Source organism: Xyrauchen texanus, chromosome 15 (assembly GCF_025860055.1).
Source record: "Xyrauchen texanus isolate HMW12.3.18 chromosome 15, RBS_HiC_50CHRs, whole genome shotgun sequence".
Lineage (NCBI taxonomy): Eukaryota > Metazoa > Chordata > Actinopteri > Cypriniformes > Catostomidae > Xyrauchen > Xyrauchen texanus.
Window position 1 is genome coordinate 33,479,544 of NC_068290.1, and position 14,218 is coordinate 33,493,761.

The window sequence follows — 14,218 nt, forward strand, 5'->3', positions numbered from 1 at the left end:
GGGAGCCACTGGGGTGGCTCTCGCAATGAGGGCATGAACCATCCACAAATGCTGTCTCCGTGTGGGTAACACCCAAGCATATAAGACAGCGATCATGGCCAACAGAAGCGGAGAAATAGCGACCGCAACCAGGAAGAACACACAAACGAAAAGGCATCTTAAAAAAGACGCTTTCGTAAGTACCAATCTATTACCAATTTAGTAGGACATATTCAATTTTAGAGAAAATATGCTCGTTTTTCTTATTAGAAAATATGTTCTTTGCTGCTGAAGCACCAAAGGGGTGTTTCTCTTCACAACACCAGTGCGAGAGGGGGAGATTCGCTGCAATACGCTGTAGAAACCAACAGCTCATAAGAGCGAGAGATGAATGGCTGGCAGCTCAGTGAAATACAACCGCTTGGCTCTGAAGAAGACGTCTGAATGAGTGTTTTCATTCCAGCTCCTTATATACCCGTATGTCCAGTGGAGTGGCATGTAAATTACATCTGCCAATTTTCATTGGCCTTTTCTCAAAGATCAGAGATGTCTGTGGGTCCCAGGAGCGACCCCTAGTATCACTACATCGACACAATGTCGAATGAGTGACAGAAGGGGAACGATAGCTAGCATGATAGTTAGCACAATATAATTTTTTTAGCACAATAGAATGTTAAATAGAATGACAGAAAAATAGCTAGCGTGATAGAGTGATAGAACAATAGCTAGCATGATATTTCCTATCATGCAAACTATCGTGCTAGCTATTGTTCTATCTAGTATTATATTTTTCTATCATGCTAAATATCGTGCTAGCTATTGTTCTATCATTCTTTTATTCTATTTAACATTATATTGCACAACATAATTTTTCTTTCATGCAAACTATGTAGCACAATAGAATGTTAGATAGAATAAAAGAATGATAGAATGATAGTTAGCATGATAGAAAAATATGTAAAACGATATAATACTAAATAGAATGATAGCTAGCATGATAGAATGTTAAATAGAATGACAGCTAGCATGATAGAATGTTAGATAGAATGATAGAATGATAGCTGTCACAAAAGTTAGCACGATAGGAAAATATGTAGCACAATAGAATGTTAAATAGAATGATAGAACGATAGCTAGCACGATAGAATGATAGATAGAATGATAGAATTATAGAACGAAAGCTAGCAAGATAGTGCAATAGACAGCAGGAAAGAATGGTAGATAGCATCATATACTGTAAATACATACCTGTATATACTCTGGGCCTGGTGGTGTTGCATTTAGCCCAGTGGCTGCCATATATGTGCTTCCAATAGTCTTTATCTTCTCCACTCCACTGAACTTTGGCTTAGAAAGCAACTATAAAGGGAAGAGTGGAGAATTCCATAACCATAACAAAGTACACATCAAACAAACCATTAAATTTGTTTTGTGAAGGGCTGCATTACTGAAATGACAAAGCTTTTGATATAATGGAAGTCTTGTGGACAAAATATGTACTTTAGCATGTTTATACATGAGTAATGTCACAGCTAAGAGAACAGAATTTACACAATAGGTTAAAAGTTTTGTTGAATAATTTAAAAGTTTGAGATTAATAAAATAAATAATTTCTACAAAATAACACATTACCTCATCAAAGTCTGCAATGATTTCGTTGAGTAGTCTGAGGCACTCAAGTCCCTCTTTGTTTACGTCTGATTCTGTGTAGAACTCTTTGAAGTCCGGGATTGAAGCAAACATCACACACACCAGGTCATATGACTGGTGATACAGATCCTGTCATTCACAGAGGAAAAGGAGGCATAAATATCTGATGACTGACTTTCAAAAATAACAAAAAGAAGCCATTATAGAAACAGTGTATCTTCAACAGATATACCTCTAAAGCAGGGGTGCTCAAACCTGTTCCTGGAGATACCCCTGACTGCAAAGTTTGGTTCCAATCCTACCCTAACACATCACCTTATTATTATAAAGTGAACCTTAAAACCTTGATTAACTGGTTCAGGTGTTTTTGAATAGAATTGGTGATAAACACTGCAGAAAGGCAGATCTCCAGGGGTGTTTCTCTATTCTAAGAATGCACAGAATATACTTCTTGAGCAGACCGATCTTGTCAAGCCACCTTGGAATAACGCACTCGGAAGGACAAGAGGACATAGAATGTGTCTATTGCAAGCTTTGAGATGTGCTGCGATCTTTCTGTTGCGCAGTTCACCGTCAGAGCACATTTGAGACAGTGAGAGAACTACTGGCATTATAACACCAGTCACAGCAATATTATCATCACACTAGTGAGGTTTTATAGGACTAGTAAATGTCCTTCGTCTGCCGTCGGGTTCTTGCTCATAAGTCACCATCTGATGCAGCCTCGATATTCGGCCTGATCAAGAACACATCAGGGTCATGCATTCTCAGTATACTAGCATTCTTGTCTATTGGAATTGAACTTTGGCAGTGGATGATGACGTCAAATGAGTCCACGAGAACATAACACAAAAGAATGCACATTGAGGATCAGCCCAGGATCAGGATTGTGTACCTCAGGTTTTAATTATAGCACATAACATACTGTACTTCTACTAAGAACAAAGGGTTGGGCTAGTTAAGTACTATAGTTAAGTACTACTTTTAAGGATAAGGTAAGCCAGTATGACAATACTGGGAATCAGTCCACTTGTGTAGTGCAAGGGATTGTGGGCACACTAACATTGTAACGTTCCCATGGTAACACCATGTTTTTTGGACAAGGTCATAAAAAATGTTTGGGACCTTGAAGTACTATGTAAATACCAGTGTACATGAATATGGTAACGATTCAGTACAATGGTATATTTAAAGTACAGTGTTATTATCTTCTATACCTTTTGGGTATACTACAACTTAACTAACTTCCTAACATCCTACAACCTTACCTTGCATACTTCACAGGGCAGGCAGTAAGTATATTACATGTTGTATTATTCACCCTAGATCTTAAGTAGTTCCTTCCATAATCTACATGCTCACCTCATTCTTCCAGTTCCTGGCCAGGAAGTGCTCTGCAACATGGGCTGGCAGAACATTTTCCAACAGAACGCGATTGAGATTCTCCATGGTCTCAATCTCCTCGCACTCCTTCTTAAACTTGTTTTTCCACAGGAAATCCAACCTACAGTAATATTCATTCTGTTACAAGAGGACACAGAAGTAAAGAGACTGGAGGTCACCGCACTTTATTCAGTGACAAACACCACACAGAGAAAATCCATATAATGAGAGGAAAATCATATTCTCACAGGAATAGTTCACACAAAAATGAAGTTGTTCAAAATATGCATGACTTTCTTCTTTCTTCCATGGAACACAAATATTGAAGCATACTAGCTACTCTTTTTCCATATAATGAAGTAAATATGGACACATGGCCTTTTGTGTTGTCACCAAGGGTGTAGATTTGGCTTGAAGCCTTCACCCATGTTTCCATGGATCATTGTATAATACATTGGGGTTTGGAGGGGCTGTTACTTGTTTTGAATATTGAGAAGAGTTACCTGAACCCACACCCCGCACCCAAGAGAACTACACCCCTGGTTGTCTCCCTTTTGTGTTCCACTGAAGAAAGAAAGCCATACAGGTTTGGAACAACATTAAGATGAGAAAATGATAGCAGAATGTGTTTTTTAGAACTATTCCTTTAACACCTTATAAACTGCACATTTCTCTGTATGGTACATTTATGCATTTGGGAGATGCTTTCATCTTTTATCCTTCATATTTTATGCTTTAATATATTATGAATTCTGGGGACAGTACATTTTTGGCTAAAAAAAAGGGATACATAACTGTCTAAAACAGACTGATCAATGAAGAGAATAAACCTCATACACCAATATAAACAACAATACAGGTCTATTTATTTATCTGCTTTCAAAGAATCACAGCTCAGCACCAAGGGCTTTTGAAATGTATTACAAGTACTTATAGAAAACTACACCCTTATTCCTTTAATAAACAGAGATGTGTCTGTGGTCGCTCTGCAACATAGTGAACATGAGTGACTAATGAAGATATGAATTAAATCAACACGTCTTTCTGAAATGATGTAACAAATGGAGGCTGGACAGACACCCCAAGGACAGCAGAGAGTGACCCTGAATATCAGTCTTTTCATCTGCCCTATCTGCTATTGCACTGCTACTATTGTGTGTAGCATGAACACACATTTCTTTGTAAAAGTAGCAGTGCAATAGCATATACGGCAGATGAAAAGATTGATATTGACATTATCAAGTACTGAGTAATATAATGAAGAACAGGTGCTTCATAAACATCATGTACTCGGATAGTTGATGCATAGTATGTCCATGAAAGTTTTTTTTATCAACATCACTATTTTACGTTAAATATAATTATGTATAAGGGAAAGTGTGTTTTGCAGGTTCTGTGACAGGTCACCATTTATTTTAAGTTTCACAGTTTTATAATCACTTCAAACTAGTCAAAGAAAACAAGGTAATTTAAGCTGCATTCATCATACTGATGAAATAATTATTTAAGTGTAAATAAGTATAGCAAGGCATCGATGTCTTGCTATACTGATCAGAACTTCAATTTCCGATTTCTTCTCAAATTGAACATGATTTGTACAATTCATGTCCATTTATTTATTTGTTTAGTTAGTAGATTTAGACATGCAACTATACAGTTTAAAATTGTGTTATTATGTGAGAAATCTAGTTTGCGTCAGAGTTTGTTGGTGTTTATTTTGTGAACTGCTCATTATCCAGCTTTTAAAAAGACAACTTGCCAAATAAATAAATAAGTAAATGGACATGAAACATTGAAATGAGTTGAAATTGTTTTATTTGCCTACTTGTGGAGATTGCAGAGTAATACAAGAAATAGGAAAGATGACTTGCATTACCCGGATGACCGGTCTGAAAGGTTTTAATCCCTGGATTTGCAGTTGTTTCTCAGAAATATTAGACCAATAGATGGCGCCATTGTCCAATCTGAATCAAACATTCCAAAGACCTGTGTAATAATTTGCAATATCAACCGTCTGACTGTACGTTATCTCTTACATAATGACAGCTAAAAACTGCTGTAATTGACTGTTCTCCCAGGCAACTGATTTCCCCCATAGCTGTGCTAGTTACTTCTTTCTAGTTTCACATAATAAAATAAGGCAGAGGCTATTTTTTCCCTAATTAAATACTAAAATACAGTAAAGGGGCATCACTGCAGTGTATTTATTGGGTTTATTTAGAGTCCTACAGAGATTCTACACCAAACCTTACCCTTAAACCCAACCCTAACCTTCCCTTACAAAAATTTACCATGGTTTTTACTACAGTAAACATAGAATCACCATGTTATTTTGTTGTAAAATCATAGTAACCACATAATTAAATGTGGTTACTATATTAACACCATATTACTGTAGTAACACCATGGCTAATTGCATTAAAACTATGGCTTCCACCAAAAAACATGGATACTACAATATTACTATAGTAAAACCATTGTTAATTTTATCCAGATCAAACCTGTCTCTCAACTTCCCGACCTTCAACTTGACCAAATCACTGTGAGGAAATCAGCCATTTTTATTTAATATTATAAGTAGTATTAAAGGAAATATCAAGTATGGAGACAGGAAACAGGATTGGAAAAAGTGGGACAAAAGGCAAAATCGAACCTGGATCATCCAAACAGAGAAAAGCAAATCCACACTGTTGTTACCCCCCATACCACTGCAGCAACACTAGATTGCTGTTTGCCTTTCATTTCTGTGTTTCCAGCAAACTATTGAAGTGCAAATAGCCACACTTTGTGGCAGGTGCTATTTACACCAAGTGCAAATAGTCACTCCTATAAAATAATTTCAACTCAAATCAATAATTCAGTTCCATTTATTGATTTAGTTAGTAGCCTTGTAATAAATGGTATAATTTACAATCAACCAGTCATTGTTGTAACATTTAAATGATGCTTGATATTAATGTTAAAAATTCAGATTTACACACCCATTGTGGCGAGAGACATCTGGGGTGGGTTATTAGGGAAGAGACGTCTGAGGGGTGGGTTATTACTGAGAAAAAGCACTTCCTATAGATCTGTGAATGTGGGCTAGCCCAACTGTCCTGCACATCTGAGTGCTGTTGCTCAAAACAGCAAAGCTGGATGATGCTGCTATATGTAGAAACATACATGGTGTATTTCACAGTGGTGCATTTCACTTTGTCTTTGCAGACATTTAGACAACATATTCGCAACAGATTGTGCAAATATTTTATATTTATGTATAGGCCTAATTCAATATTTATATATAATATGAAAACAAATGTTGAGAAAAAAGCATTATATATATATAATGCATATATATATATATATATATATATATATATATATATATATATATATATATATATATATATATATATAAATATATATATATTAAAATTATACTGTATATTCTATAAAAAATAAATAGGTATAAATTATCATTATTCTATGATAATTTATATTTTGTCAAAAAACTTGTAGGTTGTAATGATGAAATTTCGATGTTGATGTTATTTGTATGAATTGCAATTAATTTAATTAAAATTCCAACCCACAAAACTTCAATTTGGCTTTTGAAAAGAAGACTCACCTGTCTAGCTAGAACAAGCAACGTGACAAAGAATATGAAGAGAGACACAGAACCCATCGTTTTCAAGTCTTTCAGAACTCCTGGCCTTTTTTATGAGAGAAAGAGAGAGATAAAGAGAGAGAGAGAGAGAGAGAGAGAGAGAAAGAGAAGGCTTGTCGGTATCACTGGTTTTTTATGACAAATCATGTCTGTAGCTCAGGATGGACCTGCAGACCATGTCCACCCCAGCTGTCAATTAACAGGAAGTGCCTGTGCTGGTTTACTGTACTTTATTCTCAACATCCATCTGTCATTTCTAGACAAAAATTGGTAATCCTGGACTTTATAAAACCTAAAAAGAAGCTTAAGGAGATTTTTGGAAAAGACAGATGCCAAACAGCTGATCCAAATTAATCATTTCACTCTGCATGGGCCTGCTTTATTTATATTATGTCTTGGGAAGAGAAAAATAGAATGAACAGCGAAGGAAACAGGAGCTGAATTTGTGAAAGTCACTTTGCTGAGCACAGTTAGCTGTGAGAGTATTCAGCTTCAAGATCAATAATGCAAAAGCTACAAGTTCAGGGACTAAGATTTTGGAGATGTTTCCTTAAACAAGAAAACAGAGAAAAATACTGCGGACATAATCTTTCATGCATAGAGCCTTTCCTTGTTGAATTTAAAGGGATAGTTCACCAAAAAATGAAATCTTATTTCAAATTATGACTTCCTCTTTTCTGTAGAAGATTTAAAGTACATTTTTAAGAATATCTATATCCTTACAATTTCAGCTCCAAAGCTGCATATCATATATTAAAAGTGAATGGGAACTGGGGCTGTTGAGAACCAAAATGACACTGAAAAAGAGGGGAAAAACACAGGTTGTCCAATTTACTAAATCATATTATTTATGATCAACAATAATATTTTTCTGCGTTTTCTTTGCTGTCGATAAATTCTAAATAATATGTGCTCTACTAGATTACATTATGTAGGGTGAAAGTGAACTAATCAAGTAGGTTTACATAGACAACATAGGCAAGGAGATTTGGGCATGGCATTTGCTGTTCCCATTATGCTTTGCATGTTACTTGATTCAGAGAGTAAACATTTTGAAATAAATGTTATTTTATGTATTTTGAGCAGTGTTTAATTTTGTAATTTTGGGTTTTAGAACCAATTCTTGTACAATTTGTGGTGAAGAGTGGAGCTTTTTCTTAGGTTGAGTATCAGTAAACAAACAACATGCTGTATAATACTTAGCATTTAGCATGCTAATGTGTGCTATTCCTAGCTAAAAGTTAACTAACTTGCATAAGATTACAATATAAATCAGTAATGTGACTCGAAGATATTGTGTTAAACTGAGGAGATGAATCGTGTTAGGCACACATAAAATAATTTTGTGGCTTCTTAATTGGGTCATTTAAAATAACTTTAATCCATTATGTTGAAATTATGTGAACACATTATGTTTTCTGAAACAAACAAATAATTAATAATCTAAACTAAGAGGAAAAAATATGTTGAAACTTAATTGATTCATGTGGAACCGATGTTTTAATCATGTAAATTCAAAGGATTTTTTTTCAGTGCATAAAAGTCAGTGGAATCAATGGAAACTAAAAGAACAGCATCAACATTCTTCAAAACATCTCCTTTTGTGTTCAATAGAAGACAGAAAGTCAAACGATGTAAAATGATGACAGAATGTAAATTTTGGAGTCAAAATGTTTGTTCAATTATGTGCGCATTATTGAATGATATCTCAAACAAAGAAATAACATGCAAGAGGTTCATAGGGACTGTTATCTAATGTCTAAACCAACATAGTCTCATGACAACTTGTAATAACTTGTATGAGATGGCGATATTGTAAGATATTGTTCGACTTGGCTCATACGTAAATGTACAGATTTTATTCCAACACAGACCAATCAGTCAACAAACAGATTCAATACAGGCATCACATTTAAGCTAAACTCCAATCCAACAATTTATTTTAAGATAAAAAATTCTGTTAATTATTACATTTTTACTTATGCAATACAAATGTACTGTATGTCAATAACCTGTAATATGCTTCCCGGATGTTTGCTTTTTTCCATTCAACACAAACGTTACTTTAATATTAAAATCATGGTTAGGTTTAGGGTTTGGATAGGCAGTTAGACTTTATGGTTAGGTTTAGGTAAGAGGTTAAACTTATGAAAAATTTTAATAAAATTGTTTGTTTATTTTACTCTCTAGGGGAGTAAAATTACGCTTTTGAACGAGCCAACTCATATGATTTCCTATTAAATCAAACATTTATAACACTATATAACAGGTTCTCACCTATCCAGGATTTCTGTTTTGTAGAGGAATTTGCTGTACTCATCCAGCAGTGATGCATGCGTTTCAAGTATAATGACGTTGTAGAGCACAACTGCTGTTAGCATGATGAGCATCTTCAGCTCATAGTTGATCCTCAGGAACACTGAGCAAGACATGAGGCCCAGGATGCAACTGTAGATAAAATACTAACAGCAGAGAAACACAAGAGTCATAAATATGTTCATTCCGTAAATATCTTGATAATATAAAAATGTAAGCATTTATGTATGTAAGCATATTTTAGTTTACTTGAGTTTCTATTGTGAGTTTTCATTATTACGTTAATCTATTCAGACTTTTGGACAACAAACTCCTAAGTGTCTTCTTGCAAATGAGATTTGCCTGTAATACAAAAAAGTGATGATCACTGGATTCGGTGATGCCATGCTAGAATCGGATGTGTGAACGGCTAGCTATGCACTTTTAATAACATACATGGGTGAGAGTCGAAACACTCCGGAGACATTAAAAGACACTTACATGCTCATGCTGACAACCCCAAACAGGCCCTGAGTCAGGGAGTCGATTTGGTCAGAGAAATGAGGGAATTGCGGCGAGAGATGATGAACATGTCGGCAATGCTGATGAAGGTCATTGCGGACTTGGGAGGATCTAGCTGTGATATGTCGATCAATCAAAGCTATGGAGATGAAATTCTCTGAGGTGGTAATAAGATTGGAGGATGTCGATAATTAAATCGATTATCTGGAGTCATCAGAGAGGGAATTATTTGCTAATCCGCTAGCGACGAAAGGTGGAATTGGAGTGTGTCTGGGAGAAGTTGGAGGACGTGGAGAACTGTAGTCAGCAGAATAACGTCCGTGTTGTTGGAATTCCTGTTGGAATTTCCTAATGTAAAATTAGGAAAAGACTCTTGAGTCTGCTTGAAATAACAGGCAATAAGCTGAAAATCGAGTGAGCTCACAGAATTCCTTCTCTGCGTGTCACGGAGGGAGGTAGGCCCCGATCAATTCTGGACAAATTTCTAAGATCACTCGATAAAGATCTTGTGTTACGGAAGGCGAGGAGTAAAGGAAGGTTTTCTTAGAAATCTACAGCATTTTCTTGTTCCAAGACTTTGCAAATTCGACAAGTAAGAAATGTGATCAATTCAAGGAATTCAAGAAACTTTTACATCAACTGAAGTTTGCTTTTGCACTGACATTCCTGGCCAAATTGAGAATAGATGATAAGGATGTCCGTAAAACATTCACATGCCCACAGCAAGTGATGTCCTTCATAAAGTCATTGGAGTAAGTTATATTGTGGTACTCACGTTGCAGCCGAGTGGACTGGCTCACTGAACATTCACTTGACTGTTCAAGGAAACTGAGTGCCTCTTCTATTTGTGCTTGATCCACCTAGCGGCTGGAGTTTGTTTTGTGGAGTAATACTCCTTCGGGACATTTTTGTGGATGAATCTGCATGCTCTTTGTATCCTATCCAATATCCTATTGGCTGGAGTTTGTTTTGTGGAGAATTTCTTGCAAGACATTGCAGTGATTAGGTCATTTGTTGCACTCATGCTGCAGCCGAGTGGGCCGGCTCACTGAACATTCATTGGACTGTGCGGGGAAACTGAACGCCTTGTTTTTTTCTTTTGTGCTGGTTCTGCCTAGCACCTGGAGTTTGTTTTGTGGAGTAACAAACCTTCGCGACAGTTTTTCATGGATGAATATACATGCTCTTTGTGTTTATTCCACCTATTGGCTGGAGTTTATTTTATAGATTATCTTTTGATGTGTAATTCTGTCTCACAAAATTTGTATAGAATTTGTATATAAACACCGGACTAATCTGGAAGCTGTTGCAGGGGTTCTCATAGGCGTACATGGACTATTTGAGTTTAGAGGGGTGGACGCTAGTTGGTGCTGTCATGCGTGGGTGTAACGGTTACCCTGTCTTGTCTCACTGTTGCCCTTTGTTTGTAATTTTGTCACTTTTGTTATTCCTTAGTTTTCACTTTTGTCACCCTTGTACCTCCATAGTCTTCCTGTCAGCCCTCGTGTTCACTGTTCATTGTTTTCACCTGCCCTCGTTAAGTTTGCCATTTGCTTCTGTTTTGTCATCTTGTTATCTTGTTTGGTGTTCTGTTTGTTCATTGGCCCCTTAGTTCTATGTTCATGTATATATACCCTGGTTTTTGGTTCAGTCCCTGTCTTTCGTTGATTGTTTGTGAACGTGGTTGTATGTAGGTGATGTTCGTTCCCATGCCTGTGTTCCCAGTTCCAGTGTTTTCGTGTTTTGTTTTCATTTTTGCCCATCGTGGTAGTTTTGTTTGTTCATCTCTGTTTGTTTCCATTCGTTTAAATAAAGATAACTGCACTTGGATCCTCAACCTTTGTCAGCCTCTGTCCTCAATCGTTACAGAACGAAAGACCGCACCATGGATCCAGCAGTATTATGCGCCAGATACCACCTGCTCTGCCTGAGGCAAGAGGACCGTCCTATTGAGGCCCACGTCCGCGACTTCCTTAAACTGGCGGCTGTTGCGGACTTCTCAGACTCCTCCCTGGTGGTCTTTTTCAGGGAAAACCTGAGTGGCTGGCTGAAGGAGCGGCTGCCGCCGGCATCACGCGGCTGGACTCTCCGCGACTTCCTGGAGTTAACCTTGCTGTTGTGTGGCTCTCCGTTCACGCCTGCCCCGGCCAGTGAGCCTGAAGTCACGCCGACCAGGAACAGCGTTCCAGTGTCGCCAGTCGCCTTCCATGAGCCAGTGCGGCCCACTTCGTCTGCCCGGAGGAGGGAGAGAAGACGGGCTTCCGCCTCCCGGCCCGCGCCTGCCCCGGTCTGCGAGCTAGAGCCCACGCATGTCACGGTGAGCGAGCTAGAGCCCACGCATGTCACTGTGAGCGAGCCTGAGTCCTCGTCACCCACGGTGAGCGAACCTGAGCCCTCGACCGTCCCCGAGCCAGCGCCAGTAGCCTCAGATGTCAGTGAGCCAGAGCCGATAGCCTCAAACGTCAGTGAGCCAGCGCCTGTAGCCTCGACCATCCCTGAGCCATTCCAGAGCGCCGCCTTCCGGGCTTTCCAGAGCCCCGCCTTCCGAGCTTCCTGAGCTTTCCAGAGCTCCGCCTCCCGAGCTTTCCAGAGCTCCACCTCCCAAGCTTTCCAGAGCTCTGCCTTCCGGGCTTTCCAGAGCCCCGCCTTCCGAGCTTCCTGAGCCTTCCAGAGCTCCGCCTCCCGAGATTTCCAGAGCTCCGCCTCTCAAGCCTCTCGAGCCTTCCAGGGCTCCGCCACTCAAGCCTCTCGAGCCTTCCAGGGCTCCGCCTCTCAAGCCTGTCGAGCCTACCAGGGCTCCGCCCCTCAAGCCTCTCGAGCCTTCCAGGGCTTCGCCTCTGGAGCCTTCCAGGGCTCCGCCCCTTAAGCCCCTCGAGCCTTCCAGGGCTCCGCCCCTCAAGCCTTCTAGGGCTCCGCCCCTCAAGCCTCTCGAGCCTCCCAGGGCTCCACCCCTCAAGTCTCTCGAACCATCAACGGCTCTGCCTCCTGAGCCTCCTACAGCTCTGCCTCCTGAGCCTCCTACGGCTCCGCCTCCAGAGCCTCCTAGGGCTCCACCTCTCGAGCCTTCTACGGCTCCTCCTCCAGAGCTTCCTGCAGCTCCGCCTCCAGAGCCTCCTGCGGCTCCGTCTCCTGAGCCTTCCTTGGCTCCGTCCCATGAGCCTTCCTTGGCTCCGTCCCCTGAGCCTTCCTCGGCTCTGTCCCCTGAGCCTTCCTCGGTTCCGTCCCCGGAGCCTTCCAGGCCTCCGCCTCTAGAACTGCCTACGGTGCCACTGCCCTCGGCTCCACCTCCTGAGCCATCCTCGGCTCCACCTCCTAGGCCTTCCTCTGCTCCGTCTCCTGAGCTTTCCTCAGCTCCGTCTCCTGAGCCTCCTACGGCTGAGCCTCCAGAGCCCCCCTCAGCTCCGCCTCCTGAGCCTCCAGAGCCCCCCTCAGCTCCGTCTCCAGAGCCCCTCTCAGCTCCGCTTCCGGGACCTGTCCCTGTCCTGAGGCTGCCTCCCAGGCCTCCTAGACCTGTCCCTGTCCTGTGGCCACCTCCCAGGTTCCCTGAACCGGCCCTTGCCTTGTGGCCAGCTCCCGGGCCACTTAAACCTGTCCCCTTAGTGTGGCCTTCTCCCAGGGCCCCTGACCCGGTCCCAGTACTGTGGCCTCTTCCCAGGCCCCCTGACCCAGTCCCTGTCCAGTGGCCTCCTCCCAGGCCCCCTGACCCGGTCCCTGTCCTTGCCAAGTGGCCAGCTCCCGGGCCATCTAAACCGGCCTCTGTCCTGTGGCCACCTCCCAGGTGCCCTGAACCGGCCCCTGCTCTGCGGCCATCTCTCAGTCCACCTAAACCCGCCCCTACCCGGTGGAAGCTCCCCAGGCCACCCGACCTGGTTCCCAGCACACACCCCCAGAGACTGCTTATCTGCCCTCTCGCCCTCCTTGGTCTATCTCCGTGTCCCTCGTGCCCCCCGTGGACTGCCTGTCTGCCCCTCGTTGCTCCCCGGACTGCCTGTCTGCCCTGGTTATTCTTAACAATAATTAGTCATTATTGTTTTAGCTGGAATTCAGGGGCAAAGTCTTATTTTGGTTAATATTTTACACACCGCACCTAACGTTAATGATCAAGGTTTTTTATAGATCTTGAAGGGATGTTGCAAGCTCCCTAATTTTTTCTGTTTTTGATTGCTAAATTGAATAATTTTAAATTCTGATCATGCCCTGGTGTGTTTAGAGGTGTTGCCACATATGGAGAAAAGTAAATTATATAGTTGTCGCTATAATGTATCCTTTTTCAAAATCAAATGTTAAGGGCTGAAGTCAATGTTTATATGGAGACCAACTGGTCCTCAGTATCCTCTGTTGTCGTGGCTTGGGAGGCACTTATGACGGTTCTTAGGGGCCGGATCATACAGTATGCCTCATTCACCAAAAAATCCAAAGCACAAGAATTTGTGGAATTGGAAGAGAATTTTATAAGTACCGAGGCAGAGCTGAAGTGCCAAATGTCGTCTAATGGCCTTGATTGAAACAGATATAATACTATTTTGTCACAGAAGGTGGAGTTTTGGCTATTCAGGGCAAGACGGGGGACAAGGCAGGAAAACAACTGGCTAGATATATGAAACAGAGAGAGTCTTTTTCTACCACTCCCTCAGTGAAATATTTACCTCAGCCATTGATATGAATAATAATATGGCAATGGTTGGAGAAGCCCAGCTGGGGGTTCACAAGACATTTTATTAGTCGCACAAATGGGGAAAG

At 40.7% G+C, this 14,218-nt stretch overlaps 1 protein-coding gene across 1 annotated transcript in view; it reads right to left on the minus strand.

Annotated features, from left to right (window-relative positions):
* Positions 1-14,218, minus strand: part of adcy2a (adenylate cyclase 2a) — a 241,299-nt gene that overhangs the window by 13,846 nt on the left and 213,235 nt on the right. Inside the window, exons 18-22 of the mRNA XM_052143767.1 lie at positions 8,939-9,123; positions 6,623-6,707; positions 2,992-3,150; positions 1,612-1,758; positions 1,228-1,338 (exon numbers count right to left, since the gene is read on the minus strand). Of these exons, the coding sequence (XP_051999727.1) occupies positions 1,228-1,338; positions 1,612-1,758; positions 2,992-3,150; positions 6,623-6,707; positions 8,939-9,123 (687 nt within the window). The remainder of the gene's footprint in view (positions 1-1,227; positions 1,339-1,611; positions 1,759-2,991; positions 3,151-6,622; positions 6,708-8,938; positions 9,124-14,218) is intronic.